Consider the following 24,147-nt stretch of genomic DNA (forward strand, 5'->3'; position numbering starts at 1 on the left):
TATCTCTTATAGTCTCTGAGATCCAGTGTTTCATACGGACAGACAGACAGACACACAGGCGGACAGACGGGCATGGCTAGATCGTCTCGGCTGTTGATCAAGAATATATATACTTTATAGGGTCGGAGATGCCTCCTTCTGCCTGTTACATACACAAAGCTATAATACCCTTCTACCTTATGGGTAGCGGGTATAAATATGCATAACACCATAGTTGGTATATCGATATACTATTGCGTTCAAATTTTACCAAAGAGTACAGAATATATCAGATTATCAAGCTACTAAGACTTTATATTTTTGTTATTTGGTATTGTTTTTGAGTAAAATTGTATATCCAAGTAGTCAGCTAGCTAAATTGATTAGCCATTAGAAAAAATAATAAATTATATTTTGGGTAAAACTTTTTAAAATATATAATGTCTGAGAAAACTGAGGAAAATTCACTTGGGTCACCATCTGTAGATATTTTGGGAATCTGTAAAACACCCAAACAACTAGAATCGCTAATGGAGATCAGTAGTAGTTCAGTCAATTCGAATACTACTGAACTGCCCCTGTATAGGCAACAGGAAGTGGAACGAATCGTTCAGAAGACTCTGAAAGAATTTAAGAACAAGGGATACTTCAATGATATAGACGAAAATAAGCTAATGAGTTTAATCGTTCCCAAAGTGTTAATGGAGCTGCAAGTCAATGAGCAATTGTATGATGAGATGCAAGGCATTAAGCAAACACTAAATTCCTACATCCAACACTCTAGGGCGGTGAGCGATGATATTGCTGAGATATTTCTAGACTTGCACAATATCTATTCAAAACTAGAAAAGTTTGACAACGTTGATAAACGCGATAAGCTCTTCAAAAGTGAACAATTGACCAGACGGATACAAGAAGCGGAAGACTACTTAGAATCTAAAAAACACTTTATTACTAATGATGTCCCCATCCCGTCTAGCACTTCAACCAACTCCAATGTCGCATATTCAAATGAAAGTGAGGAAGACGAAGATATAATATCTAGCGATATAAGACAAGCCGACAAGGAAGTCTTTCTTACAAACATGTTAATGGTAAAAAAGTCGGATTTTTCCGTTGGACTCAACCGAAATAAGCAATTCTACACCGAAGCCGAAAGAGTGCTAAGGACTCAAAACAGCCCCCAATAAGAACAGCTTTAAGGGATCCTTATAAAAATTTAAATAATGTGAGGACTTCCACGAATAATTAAAGACACACTAAAATCTTTATACGTGTAACTTCAACCCACATCGATTTTGTGCCGCAAGAGCTTAGTAAACAATACAAAAGTGCAAATTTTTTGTGGCAAACCACTTTGAATCACTTTTCCACCTGACAAATACTTTTTCTCCTGAAATGTATCTGTCTCCGTATCTGTCTCATTCGTTTATGGCTGGCAATTTGCATAACGTCAGCATCCCTGCCAAGCATTTCTTTCCGCAGTGTTCTTACATTCCATTAGCTGTCTTCACTGTTGCTCCACCTTTAGCAACAAGTCGTTCAACTGAGCTCAATTGTTATGCATTTAATCCAAGAAACTCAGCAAAAGTGAATTAGTAACATTTATAAAAAAAATTAAATTATTTGTGGTTTTCAAATTATAAATACAAGTAATATTTATTGATAATTTAAGTACATCAGATTATATTTCTACGTAGTATGGTTAAAATTTAGAAATTATTTTTATGCTTTATTTTCAGAGGACATTCAATACGTCAGCAATCGAAATAACCGACATCTTTATAGATGGCGGATCACACTACATATTTTTTATATCGAATTTGTATTGGGGAAAAAATCAGAATGACAACTCTTTCATCAACAGATTTATTTTTATACCCGCTACCTATAAAGTGGATGGGTATGATAACTTTGTGGCGGCTGGGAATTTATATAAAAGGCAGATGAACGAATCTTGAACCTTATTTTATATATGCTTGATCTTGAATGGTAACTATAGTCTTTATGATTCCACAATATAGAACTTATCTAAGAAATTCTTTTGTATGGGGAAAAACCTTATTTACTAAGGGTCTTACTTTGGCTAACAATCTGGTATATTTTGTACTCTTTGGTGAATTTTAAATGTACTGCTATATATGGGTAATTCTCTGGTAAATGTCGCGTGCGAACAGCTTTACAGTGACAAAAAAAAACATAAACTAAAACAATTTTAAAATTAAGTGAAGGTTTTTCTTAAAGCTTTTGGATTAGCACTATTTTTACAGCTAAGATTGATTTTAGTAACTTATTCTGTTTTACGACAAAATATATAAATTCGTTCATTTTTTGGTTTTGCGTACGAATTTGTTAATTTTTGCAATTATTAGAACAGAAAACAACAGCTCTAATTAAAGTACTAATCTAGAGCTATAAAAATAACCTTTTCTTATTTTTAAAATTGTTTTAGAATATGTTTTTTTTTTGTAACTGAAAAGCTGGTCGCACGCGACATCCCTCAGAGAATTACCCATATGTCAATTATATCAATTACAGCCTTTGGTAGAGTTAAGTATTTTTTCGGTATATTAATCTAGTATATTTTATTCAAAAAGAGATGCGGGTATCTCACAGTGGAGCACACTTGACTGTAGCTTGCGATCAGATAAAAATTATCGAAGTTATTAAGAGACAATTATTAAGATAATTTCTTACGACAAAAAAGGGCTGCTGCAGTCGGGTTTTAGTTGCTTAGGTGGACAATGAATACAACGAATACTATTTATTCTCTATGGTATATTTTCAATAATAAATATACCAAATATAGCCTTTTTTGGAGAATAATACATTTATTGAAAATGGATAGCTAGTTTCCCTAGTTTTTTTACTTATTCGAACTAAGATAAAGCGTTATTGTTGAAATTTTATTGCTGCACTAAGTTTTTGACTAAGTTTTTGGCGACTGAGCCTAATTCGATTAACGATATCAATGAGAATCGGAGGTTGAGGGAAATAATTGATTCTAGCCAATGCTGCTGTGACAATTAATCATCACAGTGGCCGGACCATTTGGTATCAGAGTAATACTCCGTTGGTTTCTCGGTGGGCATGAGAGTTGCCTATATCACATTTATTGTCAAACAATTGAAGCTCGATGTCTGTGCTTGGCCATTTCTATTGTTGTCTTTTTACTGCTGCGCCAGGCAAGTTGGGTGCACTCAAAATAATAGCACAGCACATAGCACTTGTGCCGACGGAGGAAGGGAACCAAGCTACTCGAAGGGAAGGCGGCGAACAACTAACTGCAGTCCTGTAATGGCAGCATTTACTCAATTTTAGTACATAGTAAACGTATTTCTTTATGGCCCTGAGGTTATTTGTGCAGTGTTCTACATTCCCAGATCCCGATCCAGATTCAGTTCCCATTTGCCATCTCTCAGTTCCAGTACTCCCCTCTTCTCTCTTTAGCCAGTTCCATTCACATTCGCAAACATAAAGGTACTATATTCTGACACAATATAAACGAAGTTCGTTTCCTGAGTGGCCATTTAACTGCGAGGCTTTTCATATGTCTGTCCGAGATCTTCCCTCTCCCCTACAACAGGGTAAAAGCCTTTTCAAATTCTCGCAGACAAATATGATAAAGTATTTGTTGGCTGCTTTTACTTCTGGTTTTCTTTTAATTGCTTTGAAGTAAACACTGAGAATGCCCCTTGGTACAGTCATAAATAAAATTGCCATTTGCCAGCAGTTTCTCTTCGCTACCGAATTTAGAATTCCGATTCCTGCAAGCCTTATGGCATCAATGCGAGTATGAGAATGCATTTATATGTTATAAGTGTGAAGGTGTTATTAAATACATTTCTTTTATTTGCCTGATTACATATTTGCAAGTCCGCTTATTGCAGTAGCATTTGCCAAACCTTAAATTTCGTTTCAAAACATTTTACAGCAGGGATAGTGTTGACTCCTTGCGCTAAAGCATAAGAGGAACTTCTTGCCATTAGAAAAGTTCAACTTCTAGCGACTCTATTTTTTTATTACAGATACTCCTTGTCGAATTCTACATACCTAATAGATTCTTTACTAAATTATTTTAAAATAAAGGGACAAATTGCTGAAAACTCATTTCACATATGAACAACTTTTTTTTTATTATTTTAAAATGACTTTAATCTCAAAAAATATTCAGTCTTTCTGTTGCAAGAAAAATTGCATACTGCATTCGGGTTTTAGTTGTTTTGGTTGACAATTTGTTTTTTTCCAGGGTCAGGATTAGGTATATTTTTGTATTTTCCTGTAAACTAATTTTGGAATTTTTATACCCGTCTACCCTCTGGGTATCGCAGGTATGTAACATGTAGAAGGAGGCATCTCCGACCCTATAAAGTATATATATTCTTGATCAGCATCAATAGCCGAGACGATCTAGCTATGTCCGTCTGTCTGTCTGTCCGTCTGTCCGTATGAACACCTAGATCTCAGAGACTATAAGAGATAGAGCTATAATTTTCGATAGCATTGGTTATGTTTACACGCAGATCAAGTTTGTTTCAAATTTTTGCCACGCCTCCTTCCGCCCCCGCAAATCAAAATCGAATAACAAGCGTAATTTTAAAGCTAGAGCTGTGTATACAATAATAACTATAGTATTTATGAATTCTGAAAATTTGGTTGCGATCTGATAAAAATTGTGGAAGGTATTAAAGAAATACTTTTGTTACCGCAATATTTTGCTTTTATTCAAAATGGGTAGCGGGTATCTCACAGTCGAGCACACTCGACTGTAGCCTTCTAACTTGTTGAAAAATAATATCGTATTGTTTTTTCTTAAACAAAAATGAGTTGCGAGTATCTGAGGTCGAGTACAGCTCTCTTACATTTTGTTTATTAATTTTAGTTATACAAGTAATTACATAAATCGGCTTTTCAAAAATGTTGTTTTTATTTGAGCAAGCAAAAAATTGTATGCGTACTTTAAATTTTTGCCTTTGTTCTGTAGGTAGTAGATAACAAATGTGCTGCCGAAGCATAAAATTAAATTTTTCGACAGTAATAAAATTGTTACTTTAAAAAACAAAGTCTGCGCTAACCGCCAAGAAATATAATGCCAGACTCACTAGTTTATAATGGTAGAGGACTCATGGAGGTATTCTTTATTTGTTGACAATATTGTGTATTGTAATTTGTAATTTGTATTTCTTGTAAATTCCAACAACAAAACTAATAGCATTTATTATTGTATTGTGCACTTTATAAGAAACAATAAAGCTGCAGTTGGGTGTTCTCGATTGTGAATGCCCTCTACTCATTTACAATAGAAGAAAAATATTTGGGTAGTATTCTGAAAATGTACCCAGTTAATATGCGGGGAAAAATACCAATATATAGCAAAGACTATATAGTACTCTGATATAGTACTAGATTGTCAACCAAAGTCAATAACACCCGACAGCAGCAGCCTACAAAACGATTTCTTAAATTTATATGATGGCAACCAATTTAGCAGATGTCATAATGACTATAGTTATAATTGTATGTACTAAGAATTGATTTCAAGTGCGTAGGTGGGCTTGAAAAAAGCTTAATCTATTATAATCTCTAAGTTTCAGGAGGTGGGCTTGAAAAAAGCTTAATCTATTATAATCTCTAAGTTTCAGGGCTTCATACCAACAGAAAGATAGACTGACATGGCTACATCGAGACTCTGATCAAGAATGAATATACTTTATGGGATCGAAGATACATACACAGTGTGTATTACAAACATATGATCAAGGTACACAAATATTATACCTTATGTATAAAGGGTATACAAATTATTATAATATATAAAGATTTAATTTTTCGATAGTACTTGTTATGTTTGCAAACACATCAAGTTTGTTTCCAATACTTGCAACGCCCACTTCCGTCACCGTAAATAGATAAAAATCGAATATTAAGCGTAATTTTGAAGGTAAAGTCGTGAATTTGTCTTTTTATTATGCTTGGGAATGTTTTAAGTAAGAGATCTAACGGTCTTAATTAAGAACTTATCATCGTAGGAAAATTAACATTGATATTAGAGTGCCGAAAAAATCAATTTTTATCTTTAATAGTCATGACTTTTTTTTATTTTTTAATTTCAAATCGAGAAATATGTATATATAAATTTTTATATATAATATTTTAGTTTTATGCATTTAAAGAAAATAATTTACAGCCGAATGCACAAGGAAAGAAATTATTAATGGAAACAAGGAGTAAGAAGGAACTTAAATGTACGAAGGTAAAATGTTCCATACTTTGAATCGCTCTGATATTACTCCTTTTGTTTCGAAGATACAAAAACCGATTCTGCTCATCGTAGTGCAAATTAGCGCAAAGGCGCCTCATTTTGACCTGATGCTGCTTGAAATGAGCACGAGGCCGAGCATGAGGACAAGGATGAGGACGAATAGGCACGAGAGATTGTGGATAAAGACGCTGGAGAGAGCTCGGATAGCAGCTTTGCCGGAGCAGTGAATGTAATTACTTTAATGTGACCATTTGCCGAGCTGCTGCCCGTGGCACAGATAAAGATAAACTTTTGCAATTACAACGCGGCGCAAACGAAGCAGAAATACAAAGCACACAGTATCAACTGATGGAGCTGACCAGACCAAGTCACACCAAGTCAAACCCATAGCTGGGAGTGTTGGAAGCGTTTTAGAGTGTAAAGCGCAGCTCGATAGCATCAAATCAGTTTCTTTTTAGTGTTTTTTTTTTCTATTTGTTTTTTTTTTTTTTTTTTGTTTTTCCTTCAACAGCGGCTAATTAGCCCGCTCTTTGCAGCTCTGATGGAACCCCAGACAGAATTGCATACTTAAAGTAGCGTCACATAAAATTATACTAACTTAAATGAACTCGAGAAGTCTTTAAAATCTTTCCAAGTTGAACATTTATCAGAAACAAAAGAACGCAAATGAAACATATGCAAAAACGTAACAATTATGACCAGGCTCAGCTTGGCTTTGCTTAAGTGACCTCACTTCACTTCAACTTTTGATGACTTTTTGAAAGTTTTATGTTTGAAACACACAAATTATACGGTAAGCTCGTTGTGGTAATTTGGACACGGCATTGAAATATCAACAGATTGTTCGAAATTGCCCAATCAAACTAAAAAGATTGCTTTGCTTCACCTCAGCTGTTACGCTCGACAAATAAGTAAGTTAAGCTTCCATTGACGTCTGAAAACTACCGGAAGTCTAATTCAATTAAAACGACGAAATATGAATAGTTTTTATAAGGATTTTAACAGACACACACTAATCTAAATAACATTTACAATAATTTTACAATGTTCAAAAAAGATTGACTGCAATTAATCAAAAAGAAGTTAAGAAAAAATGATGTTTACGTGCTTGCATATGAGGAAGATAAAATATTTTTCAATGTGTGAAGCAGTTTAAAGTTCTCGAATTTTCGGAAAGCGTTCTTCTTGCCGTTAGCGGGTTCGAACTACGGCAGAAGAGACAAGAAAAAATAGAAGAAAAAATGGTGCAACGAAGGATATTAAGCCTGTGGTCATAAGCCATATGGGGCTCAATGCGGCATGGCTTTAAGCATCCGAGTTGATAGTATACCCAAAGTTGGCAAAGAAAGGCGATGGCGATGGCGAGAGTTTGCTCTTCGTCACACTTAAGAAGATTAAATACCAGTTTCGTTAGTTTAACAGACAACTTTCGCGGCGCAAAAGAGTTTTACATTTGCGAGAGCTTCTCACGGTCTGCCTGGACAATCACATATTCGGGATGTGCAATAAAATCATTTCTGTTCTTGCTCTCCCAGAGGTAACCTGAGGTAAGTAAATGAAACAAAAGTCAGGTGAGATGATAGTAAGAAATCCTCTTCTTAGAATTAACTACTCAATGGCTTTAGGAATTACCCCGACAATTTATATATAGACATTTGGTCCTTGGGAATTTTTCTTTATTTTCATGTTGTAAATAATGTTTTCCACAATATTTATTTATTAGAAAAGTATTACAAATAAATATTTATCTAATAAGGAAATAAAATAAGTAAAAGTAGTATAAAGATTACACGACTTCAGCGGGGACACAAACCTAATAACTCTCTTGGCCGAAATGAAGTCAAAGGAATTTATTTGTGGATGTTATGAATTCAATTATTTTTTAACGAATATCAATAATACAAAAACCAATAATACTTAAACAAAGTTTTCAACTATTAATACAAAAAAAAGATTAGAATTAGATTATATATTAGAGGGACCGTTCCTAATTCTAATTCAATTTCTGTAGACATCATATTTAGATTAGATTAGATTTTTTGTTTAATATTTACAATTTAGTTTACTTTTTAAATATAACGTAAACTCTTCAAGATTTTCATTTCCATTTGACAGCATTCTGATGTGACTCTTATACAAAACAGTGGCCGGCATTTTGCCATCATTGCTGCCACATTTGCTGTTGCTCCAGTTATACAGTTATATGCGACAAGTCTTGTCCTACCGCAAGCAAAACTTGGTCGGTGTAGGAAAGCCGATTAGGAACGATGTCGTTCCTATGTTTCTCTTTCTTTCTCCTTTCTGGCTCTCTTGCTCTTGGTTACCCTCACATCTGGCTTATTCAGCGCGCACGAACGCTCTCTCTTATGCTGACAAAATGCCAGACACACACACGTACACATCATCGGTTTCTCTCTCTCGCACTCGCTTTCGCTCTCATTCTATGTATGTCGCTCTCGCTCTTGAATTTGCTGTGTCAGAGCTTTTGATGGGTCTCGTTTGTAGTTTGGTTCGGCAGTCGAGTTTATGTCTTCATCGAAGGGCCGCATTTGAAATTTATTTGCATGCCGGTCAGGCCGGCGGGCAGCTCTATAAATTAAACATAAATCAGTTGCACGGCAAATCATTTGATTTCATTTCGAGGGACCCTTTAACTAACTTCTCCTTCCTCTCGCATTCTCTCATTCCCTCGTGCACTCTTCGCCCACACAGCTTTCGGAGTACGAATAAGAGACAGGCCGCAATTACACAAAAGACGCGACTGTCACGTATTCCATGCATGGTCGAATCTGAATGCCAGCACCGAAATTATTCGTAGCAATAAACAACAACAATGCAATGCGACAATTGGTTGGCAGGTCCCCGAGCCCAAGTCCGAGTCCCAGTTCGAGTCCGAGTCCGTGGCCGAGGTACGATTAGAAAGGAGTAGAATTGTCGCTCGTGCCGTCGCTGAACAAAAAATGACACAAAATTGATAAGCAAATAGCCATTTAATGGACTTGAACTGAATAGCAAAGTACTCAAAATGATTAGCCGCGAATGAGTACACCCCGGCTCACTCCTGAGGAACGTTTAAAGGTTTGGCGTTTTCAACATTATGAAAATCGATAAGAAATTGAGCATTTTCAGTCCCCTGGTATCACGCAGCTCACCTCAATAAACGCCTTGCACCCCCACAACCCCATCACTCTACACCCCGAATACGACGACCTGCTTACACAACGGACACACACGCACACACATCGATAAATTTTACGACACATTTTTCACTAAATTTACGAGTTGCCATGCCAAACTTTAAAGAAATTCGCGGACTGCAAGGGACTCTAGAGAGAGAGGGCTGTGTGTCAAACAGAAAGGAAACAAAACGCACGTGTGGTTATAAAAATCCTAAAGGGTTATCTTGTTTGACGGCATAGCGGGTCGACCAGGCAGCAACAAGAACAACAACAACGCTTAAGATATAAAGGGTAAAGTCAACTCAAGTCAAAAGTCGAGTCATGTTCGTGTAGTTAGCCTTTTTACTTTACCTTTTGTTATTCATAAGTACTACTATTAAACTTGGATATGTACATACATATATGTATGTAACTTATAGGGGAAATCTTAGTAGATTTCTTAGATTTATGAGGAAGGATAGATTGAATATTCTTAGTAGGGGATCTAAATAAATTTGCACTATCGAAAACACTCACATTTGATGTAAACGCTCTGTCGCTTCTATATTACTTGTTGCATTAGTCAAATAAAAATCTTGTAAAAATTACTTCCGTGCAATAAAATATGTCACATATCCCTCTTATTTTTTATTAGTTAGTCGAAAAACAAGCGACTTAATTCTGGCCTGCTTGTCATTGAAACAATCTCTCATCGAAGGTCTTTCAAATTGTATTCTTCTGATTTTTTCAATTTTCAATTTTGTTGTGTTAATATTGTAGTTGTTGTTGCTGCTGATGGCGTCCTTGTTGTTGGTATTGCTGATGCCGTTGCGGCTGCTGTTGTCGTCGGAGTAGGAGTAAAATACGCAATAAAATCAAATCATGCTCAAAAATTTTATGAATATTCATGACATTAAAAGCTCTTGAATTATTAACGAAGATTTTCGACTAGCAATTGCGCACTGGAAAAGCACTTGGCTACCACACACACACACACACACACACACACACACACACACACACACACACGTATGTACGTATGTATGTACGCGTATGTATAGAACTAAGCACACTCACACACAGAAACACAGCTCCTTTATCGGGGTAAAACTGTTCAATTATGAATTTTGACAATGTCTGCCTGCAAAAGGTGCAAAATAGGCGAATGATATCCAAGCGGCAGCTGAAGTGGGGAAACACTGGCGTAAACTACCCTTAAGAGAGCAGCGATAAGAGCTCCTCAGCTGTGAGTGTGTGCGTGCGTGTGTGTGTGTGTGTGTGTTTAGATGTTGGAGTGTCATTGAAATGAGTCAAAAGTGCAGCGTGCAACAAAAAGTCGCAAGTGAAAGTTCAAACAAAAGGGTTGATTAATCGATAGAGATAAGAGTACCGAGCAGGCAGGCGCGTGGCATGGATTTGAATGCACGTTAATTGAGAGGGAGGTAGGCTCCCCCCACGCATCAGCCCCTGAGCCCTATACCAAAAAAAAAAAAAAAAAAAAAAATGTGTCTGGACAAGAGCAAACCCAAACCTTTTGGGGTGGAAAACAATTTCCGGCTGGTGTCTGCATTTGAAATGCAAAGCAGCTGACTGCGAACTGAAATTGGTAGTTCATGTCATCCATTGTCTAAAACAATGCGCCAAGGAAACTCTATAGATTCCCCCCCTCAAGAAGAGCTCTAAAAAGAAAACAAAAACAACAAAAATGGAAACGAAAACGAAAACGAAAATGAGCACAAGTGTTTTGTGGTCATGGAAATGCTGAGCCAACTAACCAGACGCATTTCCCTGTTTACTCAGTCATGCCAACAATGCTCGCACTGCACAAAGGCTTTGCTGACGTTGCAAAATTAGCTGGCAAAACACATACACACACACACACACACACAATAAGCATTTGCCATGGTGAACACGACGAACAATAAATTCTTGACTAGTGTACCTACATAAATAGAACTCTTGTTTCTTATCACTTAACCATAATGGGAAGACTGTCTGTAGTCTAGACATTAGCCACATACAAAGAATAAGACCATACCTAAATATATAATACTTTTCTCATCATTGATCAGAAATCTGTCTTCTATTTTAAAGTGTATTTATCTGCATTTAATGCTTTAATAATTTGTTCTTTAACATTTTCTGCTTCCATTTGGCACCTGCCACTTGGCTGTAACAGCGAAATAAATGCTGATGATTACTGAAAGCTTCCATCGCCAGCCAAAAAGTATGTGAAGCGTGAAAATGATTAAAACTCTCTTAAAACGGCAGTCGAGTTATTGCACTGGTCAGTTGGGCAATTAAATAAGCAAAAATGTAAAATTCGATTTAAAAATCGATGTGAGGGTAATCGATTTTTCGGGAATTAATCGATATAAATTCATATAAATATATTTTATATTTAAATTAAACAAGTCAGAAATTCGAGTGTGCTCGACTGTGAGATAACCGCAAAACATTTGTAAAAAAAAATTAACCAAAAAAATACCACATATATAGCAAAGGCTATATATGGAATATACTAGCGGAAGTAGCTAAGACTCCATTGGATCAGGTGTGTTTTGCTTAAAAACACATAAAAAAATTAAATATATTTATATGAGACTGTTTAGCGAAATATTATCGGATGTAAAGCATCTCTAATCTCAGAGCTCCTTGATCAATTAAACTAACTGAGCAGCTGACCCCCTCATTTTTCTGTATCTTGCGACACTTGCCACTTTAAACTAAATTTCAAACTCGGTCTGAGTTGAAAGCATGACAAATGGTCTATGCTTGACACACCGCAAGCTTACAACAATAACTTTGTCTTCAAGGTTTTACTAATACATTAATTAGCAAACCCAGATATGATTCGCTTAAGTCGCTTTTAGAATTTCAAGAGGCATCAATTCGTAGATAACTATGTATTCTATATTAAGTATTTATTATACTTATTTTGCCAAATTATGATTTCATATTCATGCGAACATTGAAAGAGTATTTCCTTGCCTAATAATGTATGTTCGAGTATTTCGAGCATACACTTGCAGCGTTTGTTGCTTTATTGTTTATTTTCCTGCATGTGTTTTCGGTTTCATGCTGCAAGCTCGAATAGTTGTGTACTCGTATTAGAAGTCGGAAGAACGTGTGCAGCTCACCCTCGTCGGAGCAATTATCGTGATACTCGCATTGGATGTTTCTATATCTCCGGCTGCTATTCCCAGTGTCCTGTTCTTGTGTTCTCGCAGTGATTGCGATTGTTATGGAAACTGCGATGGTAACACTCATATCCCTTGGCTAAATCAGAAGCGAGAGAATGTCGACTGCTGTCGTCATCTACTTCTATCTCCTGGTTTTTTTTTTTTTGTTGTGTTGTTTTTTGGCTCTGGTTTCTACGTGATGATGTTAGAAATTCGCTTCTGTTACACTCGCTGGCTGACAATTGCAACATATTGTTGCACTTGTTTGTCATATCCCACTCTATACGTATTCGCATTTCCATTTCAATTGTTTTTCATGTTTTCTGCCATTGCTTTGAATGCGCTTGCTGGCAATGGAAATCAAATGGAAATCAATTGGTTGCAAGACGAAATCCTTTCTCTCAACAAAATATGCGCATCACTATCGAAATATGAATCAATTATGAATTTGAATTTTTCACTTTAACATATATACAAGTATAATATTATCAATGATTTATGTTGCCTCTATAATTAGGATGCCCTATTTAATAATCGTTATCACAGAACCATCAAATTCAAGTTAATATCAACGTTGGAGCATTTCCTTTCATTGCGCATTCAATTTGAAGCGTTCATTTTGTGGTCGTCTTTGAGGTTCATTTGAAATTTATTAAAAATCTAAACGCACTTTTCTGTCCTGCTCTCGCTTTATATCTCGTTCTCTCTTTCTCTCTTGCTCCCATATTGTATTGTTTGTCTCTGTTTTCTCTCTAATCTGTCACGTATATTTGTAACGTTTCCCTGCTGAAAATGATGAACAGGCATTAGATTTATTTATTCCACAATATAAATGCACATTGTATATGCCTTTGCCATGATGTCCCCAAGCTCAATGGAAAATAAAAGCCGCAACAGGAGCAGCAACAAAGCATCGCAACAACAACAACAACAACATCAACAAGAACTGAAGATGGAGAAGAGAAATTGGGAGAGAATCAATTTAATTTTACAATATCCGCTTTATACCTGTGCACTGCGACGTGACCAATTTAGCCAAGTAACAAATATTTTGTTATTTATTTTGTAATAAATTCGACGTGCGGACAGACCGAAGAATACGACACGACGCACAGGACGACATCAAGAGCAGCAGCTGTGTCCTTTTGCAGTAATCGACGTTTAGCCATAATTAAGTAATAATTTGATTAGTTTCTGCTTATTTTGTATTCTCCTTTTTTAAAGGCTTTTGTGGTTTCTCTCATTGCACGTCTGACGAATTTTTGGCAATGAATTTGCCACTAACATTGTGCTGGTCGACCTGCTTCTGTCAGCCTTATCGGCAAACTGCTTCTGTCACTAACCGACAGTCTCCTGCCAAACGTAGGAATTGAGGTAAACCTCAATCCTGGGCACAGCTTTCGGTTTTCAGGGCAACGCGTTGACAGTCGACGCGTCGACGCGTCGATTGCGCCACATGGCATCTGCACTCGACGAAGTGATTTGTAAATCGTAGCATACTTTTCAGCGCTCCGCTAGAGAGCAAATATTTTAGAAATTCAGGCTGTTCTACAGCCTGTACCTAATGCTTTAAGAAAGAGTTAGGTCATTTTATCATTATACTACTTTACTATCAAGTAAATTGCAAACTTTTCCAAGATGAAAGATTGGTTATCTTGGTCTAATCGTTTCTTAATATTGATCCTATGTATTGATTAAAACATCTAGGACAAAGACATTAATTTAATATCTCAAAGATACACCCAGATATTAAAGGCTGATTACGCTGGAAAAAGCAAGCTTGTAAAAAGTGTTCGTGTAAGTCATGTATGTATTAATTAATTCATGAAATACTACTTTATAATCATAATCTTCAATAATCCATTTAATACCGGTTTCTTTATTTTTAGTGCTAACACTAGAACCGTTAAGTTGAGCGATCAAGGAAATGGTTTTACCAAGGCCTCTTCTCGTCCTAACTCCTACTGACCACTCTGTCAATTCATAAAAGAAAATATGCGAGCAATTCTTCAAAATATTGTACGCACATAAATCCAGTTTTCCCCAATATGATTCGATTACAGAAACATGCGTGCATTTAGTGTTCTCAACTTTAAGATCTTCAACACAAATAAAATCAATCGAAATGCGAAAAAAATGCTGACATAAGGAATGGTATTATTCCAAAGATTACAGCCAAATTTACAAAAAAAACAAGCAAGAAAGCGTCCCATTTTTAATGAAAGCAAAACAATGCGATATTAATTTTAAAATATACCAAATTAATATTCTGCAAAAAGTACTAAAAACATGCAAAATATGCCAAATTGTCAGCCAAAGCAACTAAGACTCCTGGTAAGTAGGCGTTTTTTTTTATACAAAAGTATTTCTTATATAACTTATACAGTTTTTATCTAATCGCAATCAAATGTTCAGGAATCATAAGTACTTTAGTTATTATTGCATGTAGCATAATCTATCTTCAAAATTACGTTTAGTTCGATTGTTTTTCCGTTTGCGAGCAAAATTTAATCAAAATTGATCTGCATGCAAACAAACAAGCAAAATATCTCGTGTTTCATACAGACAGACTGACAAACTTGGGTACTACTGCCGACAAAAAACTATTACTATTTTTATTTCAACCGAAAACTGATCGCAATTGTTTTGAACTTGCAAACGCTTTTATTTATATGTTTGCAAAATAATATGGGAAAAGATGTATTCCTTTTATTATCAGCTTTAACAGCTGAAGAGTTTCGAACTATTCAGCAACGTCTGAGATTCTCCTCGAAATATAATGTGCGAATAGAACACATTTTTTGAAACTATCAAAATAACAGTTAATGGATGGTAAATCATTTTTCAATTGCATTGAAATTTTGAGTTAAGTAAAAGATCAAAGAATTGAATTTTCTATTGAAAGTGCGACACCTTACTGATCATGTTGAAATATCAAAATGATTATGGAAAGCCTGAAAATCATTAACTCTAGAAATAAAGGGAATGAATTCCAACATTAAAAATTAGTCATAAAATATACCAAAATCATTCTGGCGGCACCGGATTTTTTTGATCTAATAGTGGACATAATTTACAATCCTCTTTAGCATATTTGTCACAATTTAATAAGCAATTTCACACTTCAAAAGATAAATAAACGTTTTGATGAGAATAATAATGGTCTTTTGGAACAACGCTACTGATGTAATATCTTTCTGCCGAATTGGTATCGGGTACAAACAGTGTTTAAGTCTGGGCAAAAGTTTAATGTCCGTCCAAGGAAGATGTGAAGATAATATATGATTTTCAAAGCAATGCCAATGTCACGGTTTTTACAAATCACCTGAAAAGTTGAGTTCAGATATGTACACAGAGAGAAAATAATCTAGATTAAAAACATCTTGATTTAAGATTTTTTCGATCTTAAAAAGAACAATCTTGAAATAAGATTTTTAGGTTGAAACAATCTTAAATCAAGACTTTTATGTTAAATTTGCATTTTCAGATTAAAAACATCTTATTTAAGATCTTGAATCAAGATTGTTTTATTTCAGATTGAAAAGATTGCAAGTCTGAATTGAAGAACTATTCGATTAAAAAAAAAATTTTCTTTTTGTTTCTTTAATGTAGGAATTCCTTTTATTTAAAATTAGAACCGGTATTGTTGCTCTGTGTGCATATGTGTTAATGAATGAATTCCATTCTAAATCAATTGACTACCAAATCAACAGACGAAACTAGATTCTGTCTTGCCGCAACTGTGGAATTTTTTTCAGGTAACTGTCAGGTTGATCAGAGCCCGTTAAGAGGTATTGTAATCGCTCACAAATGATGTGTGAAGAGAATTCTGTCTTCATCTGTTTCAGTTGCTGAAAGCATCTTTCGCAAACACTCTGGTAGACACTAGTGCACAACTCCCATCCGCTGTTAGAAAATGCGACACTTTACACACTATATGCAAAACACAAATAAAATTCAAGTAGTGAGAGTGGAAAAGGGTGGCAAAAACCTGGATAGAAAAGGAGTGGAAACTCATCAGAGAGCGGCATTTATCGTGCAAAGCTAAAAACTTGACAAAGCAGACAACACAACGCATTGTGGGGAAAGTCTTTCACTTTTCTTGTGTCAAGTTCTAGATGGTTGGTTTGATGTTGTTGTTTTCATTCAAGATGTAGCCTTAGTGTTTTGCTTTCTTACATTTCCGTGTGGCTTGTCTTATGTATTAGAAAATACCTTATAGGGCATTCCGGAAATGTTAACTCCACTGAACAACAAATATATGTTATGCGTCAAAATATGATTTTAAAAAATAGAAAAAAGCTACACTCGATTGTTCTCGACTGGTGGATACGATCAAGCCAAAGAAACTTTGTACGGTATTATTGTAAAAAAATACCAAATCGAAATATCACAAAAAAACTAAAGTATTCCAAACGATATATATACTATCTATACTACACATATGTATTTCTATTTGGAATATTAAGAAAGTATTATTGATGTACGGGCACGGTTGCCACTATTGGTTCAAATGTACCAAAACTGGTACATTTTTTATGAGTTGGTATATTGGATCACTTTTTTTCATTTTGGTACATTTTTAATATGCCTGGTCTAGAATTTAAATTTTTCATAAAATCTTATGTTCACACATATTATTTTAACATCAGACACTCTGTTCCACCATACACAAATTTTGTATCAGTTAGAAATTGAACCATGACTAACACTGGAAAATATCGCATACAGTCGATTTACGATGTATTATGTCAATTGAGAAAATTGTATGCGCCAATCTAAGGCGCATACAATCTAAGGCGCCAATCTAAGGCGTGAAAAAATTTGTGGTACATTTTTTCAAAATTTTGGTACAAAACTTTTTTTTGGAATGGCAACCGTGTATCTGGGCATAACACTGTCAAGCTGACACGATACATATGTTAAATGTCTTGTTGACACGTCAAGTGCAGTCTTGGGAAATTAAAATGTCCCTCTGGCTGACATCGTGCATGACGTGTCTGGTAGACTGTCAGTTAGAGAAAATTGTCTTTTCATAGTAGACAACATAGCGAATGTCTACCAGACATTTCATGTATACACACTTGACGATCCATTATCCCTTCTTTTTGCCTAATATGCAGAACTGAGTGTCTACCAGGCAAGTCATTCGCGATGTCAGCCAGATGTCAGCCTCCTTCTGCCTTCTGTTTCATACATGGCACAATGTTATAATGCCCTTCCATCCTACGGGTAGGCGGTATAATAATTTACTGAAAGAGATGTTAAAAATATACAAATTAATTTCCTAATGCAAGAAAATTCTTCAATTAAAATTAACACTAGTAGTTCACAAATATATACAACTAAATTTTCATTGATTTACAAAAGTATCTACCAAAGCAATTATAAAGTTATTTCATAAATAGCTTCTCAGTTTTATATTTGATCCCTACTAAATTTTTAGAACTTTCGTAAAGACTGTAGTTAATAATGATTATTTAAGGCTAAGATTGATTTCAAGAACTTTCTGTTTTACTAGAAGATGTATAAATTCGATTTATTACTTATTTCAAAACAAAAAATAAAAAAAATCATTCTTAGCTCTAATTTTAGTGCTAATCAAGAGCATAAGGATTCATCTTTATTCAAAAGAAATAACGAATGTTTTGGTATATGTTTTTTTCTCTTAAAATAGTGTGGAAATTTCCGCTAAAACATTATTCGAATAACAAATGTGCAGTCCCGATATAGCGAATTATTAAAATTCAACGATGTGCTTAAACAAGTAAATTATAAAATGTTGCTATACAAATATTATAATTCATATGTATGTTTGTATTAGCACGCTTCATGAGAGTGTGATAACTCCAAACTTGCAATAATAATTAATAATAGTAAGATAATAATTATTGCATGCATTTAATTAAAATCACGAGATAAGCACAAATTATTAAAATGCTCCCACGCCACACGCCATAGTCCAAATGATTCAATTAAAGAAACAATTTGCATTCGCATATTTGTTGCAACGACAACAACAATAACAGCCATTACAACAGCAAATAAATTACATTAAAATAGGTAGAAATGTTCGGACATAAGTAAAAAATAAAAAATGAAATTAAAAGGCAAATGAAAACAAAACGAGAGATGCCATGCGAGTGTCAATTTAAGTTCATCAGTCGTCGGACATCGTCGTGCCAGCGAATTGAAATTATTTTCAATAAAAATACAAGTAAAGAGCGTGAACAGCCAGTGAGGAAGAGAGCGTTCGTAAGAGGAGAGGGAAAATAAGTGAGTGGAGAGGGAACTGCGTGTGAGAAAAAAGTGTGTTTGTAAATTCAGAAAGATGTCGTTAGAGTCCTTCGTAATCTAGTGAGAGATGACCAACAATTTAATCGCTATTCATGCGATGTTGTATCACAATTTGATTCCATTAAAATACATTTTATTTGCTACTTTGGAAATAGTTTATTCTTGATCTCAAAACAGTTAAGTATTGTGTTTTTCCACTTACCTTTGATATTTTATCTAGCATCAAAACTCATCAGAAAAGCTTAGAGAAAACCAATGAAATTATTGAATAGTGAGTTGCTTCACTTAACTTCTTGGCAATTATCTCTCTATTTGTGTGAATTTAAGAGTGAAACACTGTATTATTTATAACTTTATTCAATTTTCAATGGACAGAAAGAGTATCAATAGTTCCCCAGTTGTTTTATTGATGTTATTGCTGCAGTTGTCGCTGCGCGAACAATTTGCATGTCAATGGGCAGCAATTCGTCTCTGGCAGCTATCCCATGGACGACAGTGGGTCTTCCCCTTATCTCCTCCCTTAGGTGGCATCCGTCAGAATATTTCCATATGTCAGCGTCCTTTGGTCCATTGCGAGACATACGGACGGACGGACAGACGGACGGACGGCCAGGAGACACGAAGGGGCGGCAATTTGTTGTTGTCACTTTGCACCTGCCGCAGTCGCGCGTTGCACGTTTTAAATTCATTTAACCACGAAAATGTTAACCACAAAGCGTTAATGCCACGCCCATCACGATTCAACGTCAGGTTGCGTTGCATTGCGTTTCGATGCGATGCTGAATTTAATTACTCAAGTGGCATGCGAAAAGGCAAAATGGCCACAGCACACTGCGATCTACCAAATTTATAGCCGACTCACGGAAATATGCATTCAATTGCGGTTTGAATCAGAAAACACAAAAAAAAAAATGCACGGGTATTTAAGAATAAAATATACAATTTACTCGTAACATACGCATGTAGTAATTCCTATGATGACTCAACTCAATACTCAAATAAATTTTCCAATATATTTTCAAAGTCGAATCCACATACATAATTATGTCTTCAGTAAGTTTATATAGAAGCGGCATCTTAATGTGAGAATTTTTATGTTGATCATCCTTTTTAAAATTCAGTTTATAAAAAAAACATGACCACCGGTTATCTTGACTGCAACTATATTTTCAGAGAATTACTATACTTACTTTTCAATACCTTTGTAATAGATCAACTACTCGTTCTTTTCTTACACTCATTTGCTTATGGAATGATGCGGTGCAAGATTCCATTTAACGGGAATTTTCAATGATGCAGCCCAATCTAAACAGGGTATTAGGAGAAATGACAGACGAGCATTTCGCACTACTAAGAATACCAAATAAATTCATATCTATATACCAAAGTTACATTTTCAGTTTATAATACATAAGATAATAGTTAAATTAAAGCGATATCAAATTTAACCTGTTAATATACCACAACAGTTTTCATCATCAATTTAACAATATCTGCCAAAGATCACACCAGTAACTATCACGAAAAACTACGTACTACTACTTTAGCAAATATAAATATATATACATACACGAAATTTTGAGCTCCTGTACAAGTTTATTTTATTGAATTATGCTGCTGAAAATTAGGTTGCGAGCAGATAAAAAATGGAAAAGGTTTTTGTATGGGGAAAAACGTATATTTACTAAGACTCTTAGATGCTTTAGCTGACAATTTGGTATATTTGAATCTAGTACTTTATCAATATACCAAATACATATTTTGGTACATTTTTAGATATGTCAATTTGGTATATTTGAAAACTACAGCATTGTTTGCATTTTATTCAAAATGGAGTATCTCACTTTCGAGACAGCTCGACAGAAGCTTTCTTGCTTGCTTACATAAAACTAATTAGTATTCGTTAAAGGTCCAGGCTCGTTCTCGGATTGAATGTTTTTGAAAATAATTGTTATTTTCATTGAAAAGAACCACTACAAATTTTATTGTTTTAGTAGCAAAAATGGCGTTCCACACATCAAGGTACCAAAACGAAAAATTGACTTTTGGGAACTTTTGTTCGTACCTCGTGCCGTTTTCTAAAAAAAATAATTTATACTTCGACTTTCAATTGTGCATGGATATCAATTACAGTATTTCCAAGCCGTGATACCTTTTGCCCACAATTGTATCGAATCGTATATAATGCACAGTATAGTATAATATAATATGAAATAATAATGATTAGTTTTTAGAATAACACCAAAATAAAATCCAATTAGAAATTAGAAAAAAATTATGATTATCACTATCGCATTTAATGATCAGGATCACAGTTTATAATATGATTAATTTCTAACACTTAATATATTTTTATTACTGACTTTTAAGCTGCGTGTAATTTGTCATTGTTATTGTTTTTTGCAATTCAGATTGATGACAAAAAAAAGGAAGCAGATATGGACTATCGCAATTAAGAAATAAGAGCTTTCTCCAAAGAACATGGTATTCTAACTGTATGTATTACATATTAGAAAATTAGAAAAATATACTTAAAGTAGCTGATTGCATCATTATTGTTATTTGAGTGATTGTCTATTATATCCTTATCGTTAATGGATTTATATTTAATGTGAGATAATGTCACTCCTGTGAGACATCAGCAGTCGATGAACACATGCACGGAGGAGTCGAGGCGAGAGGCACTTAAGCAGTTTAAGTTTACGATATTTGCAATGCGACGCCTCTAAGTGGCAAGTTGTAGTCCAACGGGACTTCAGGTGCAGCAACAGCTGCTGGTTGTGCTTCTGCTGCTTCATCTGCTGTATGCGATGGCAATGGCGCTGCCAGAGCCATTGGCACTGGCATCAGCAATGTACATAGAGAAATTCGACTAAATATTCGATTTTTGGCACTTACCAGTCAACTCTTTAAATATGCATTAAGTTCCTTGTGAAACATGCTCGACACAGAGGCATTCTCCAAGGGAATGAGCAGACATTGGCACACTCTGTACCGGCTTCACTTGAATTGCCAAATGGCACTTAAGCTTAGGCGTCTCTTGCGGTATACATACTCTCGTATATGTAGTATCCATACATATGTATATGTATGCATATGTATTGTAGATATAAAGGCTGCTATTGATGTAAATGTTCATACTCTTTGGTACATACCTTATTCCAAAGGCTGCGAACGTGATTTGTCGTCGACTTCGAGTCGTTGCACCTTTAGCTCGGCTTGTCATTGCTACAGGTGTAAATGCAAATGCTGGCAATATGATTCCGTCTGGATGCCTTCTACATTATTTATGGTACATACGTACAGTGCAAGAATATTTTAAGATTGCACGGGGTTGAGGCATCTTTAAAAATGTGATCACTTCTACAACTTATATTTATTGTGATCCTCGAAAACCAAGCAATGTCCTAGCAAACCAGGTCGAGTTAGAATGTTACCGAATAATGTTTACATCAATGAAATGTCTAAAGCAAACTCGAAAATGCACACCACAAAAGAGCGTGCTGCATAGCCGCGAGCTTCATTAATGTAATCCTTGTAAATAAGCTTTTATCCGCTCTGGCACTCGGACTCAGACACATTGTCCAAATCCAGGCTCTGTTTTTATCATTGTAAGCAGCGTATGCAGCGGCTTTTGTTTGAGCAACAACAATATCGCACAATGCCTCAATCATGCACCATGTCGTATGCGTAATGTACGCCCCTCTGCCACAGCTCTTCGCCTCTATGCTTCGCTGTGTCTGTGCTTGTATGTGCATCGAAGGCTATTGTGTGTTAACGGTTGTAATTATTGCGCCTGCTTCCCTTAGACAACAAGTCTGCTCGTGTGCTTCCCGGGACTTAATGCAAAAGCAGCTGTTTCATTTTTTCGTTGCTTTTTTCTCCTTTGTGTGTGTTTCTTTTTTCATTTTTGCTTTTTTGTAACTCTTTGTCTGTGCTAATTAGCACAGTTTGTGGCCTCTGACTTGCTGGTGAAAGTGGATTGTACTCCATGGCTGTGAAGAAACCGGCAAATTTGCAACTTGTACTGTTGCAGATATGCTGCAGCTTGTGGCTACAATAAAGACGGGTAAAAACGTGCTCCGGTCATCGCTCCCTACGTGATCTCATAAAACATTGCTAGAAGTAATTTGGGACTAAAATATAGTTGAAATTGATGCAAAAGATACGCGTATAACAACTAAATTCTTAGTTTGATCGATGTTAGCAGAAAGTGTTACACTGGACTTGAATGCATAAAATTTAAATATATGCTAGACTTTTGCCTAAAACTACTATTAACTTTACACAACACATTCAATACAACTTTGTTGTCTAAATGAATAAAACATTCGTAATAAGCGAAGCACAAACACCACCACTCATACGTATGTTTGATGTATATGTACATACATTTCCATGAATGCAAGCTAAAGCATTTGCAAAGCCTTTCAGTAATGACCATAATATAATTTAGTGCCGCAATCAAGTGGTCCTCTCAGATGAAAATGTTGCCTTGCTAAATGGTTCAAAAGTTGAAATGAGCACAAGACAAACCGATGAAGGATAACAAACTCTGACAAAACCGCACTCAATAAAATGATCCAAAACTGGATCCTAGCCCAGGTCAGACTTATGCCAGAGTGCAGGGTCTACAGACTCCGCAACTCTGTCGTAATCCAACGCATGCAAATTTGCTATTCACTTTGCAACCAACATACACATGCATATATACAATACATAGCAATGCTCCTTCATCCACATGTCCATACACATTCACATCCTCACTCACACATGCATTCATCAGAAGCCACATCATCATTTATACATTGTATTTTGTCTGTGTTACTCGTTGATTTCGTCGGGTCTCCTGTTTTTGTCAAAGTTGTTGTTGTTTGTTATTTCTGTTGCTTTTTATTAGTACATAAAACTGCTGACATTTGTTCTTTTCAATTTGGCACACTGTCAACCCTAAATTTTCTTCTATCTATATATGTATGTATGCTTTTGCCCACTCTCTATAGTGCGTATGTAGAAGTTCAGCACATTAACATAAAATATTTGTTACTTTATTGAAAATATACCAAATACACGACTTGCTATACTTCTAGTATTTTTGCTGTATATTTTGGTTTATTTCAAGAATAATACCGCAATATATTGCTTTTATTAAAAATGGGTAGCGGGTATCTCAAGTCGATCACAATTTACTGTAGTTTTCTTACTTGTTGATAAAACTAGAGTTTGCTACGTTTTGGATAACACTGCACGGATCCCAACGTCATAATCC

General features: G+C 35.3%; 1 protein-coding gene and 1 long non-coding RNA gene across 3 annotated transcripts; both read left to right on the top strand.

The window, feature by feature from the left end:
* Positions 1-346: 346 nt before the first annotated feature.
* On the top strand, positions 347-1,586 carry LOC117563230 (uncharacterized). Its single transcript, XM_034241433.2, has one exon. It carries the CDS (start codon positions 420-422, stop codon positions 1,167-1,169), a length of 750 nt encoding a protein of 249 aa, XP_034097324.1. The 5' UTR covers positions 347-419; the 3' UTR covers positions 1,170-1,586.
* Positions 1,587-14,278: 12,692 nt separating this feature from the next.
* LOC127565149 (uncharacterized) lies at positions 14,279-21,385 on the top strand. 2 transcript variants are annotated; one of them, XR_007954523.1, is made up of 3 exons: positions 14,279-14,387; positions 14,471-14,915; positions 21,290-21,385. It is a non-coding gene; the product is annotated as an uncharacterized LOC127565149 (long non-coding RNA). The 2 variants fall into 2 exon arrangements; XR_007954524.1 differs by having other exon boundaries at positions 14,330-14,378.
* Positions 21,386-24,147: the final 2,762 nt, after the last annotated feature.

Source organism: Drosophila albomicans, chromosome 2L (genome assembly GCF_009650485.2).
Source record: "Drosophila albomicans strain 15112-1751.03 chromosome 2L, ASM965048v2, whole genome shotgun sequence".
NCBI lineage: Eukaryota > Metazoa > Arthropoda > Insecta > Diptera > Drosophilidae > Drosophila > Drosophila albomicans.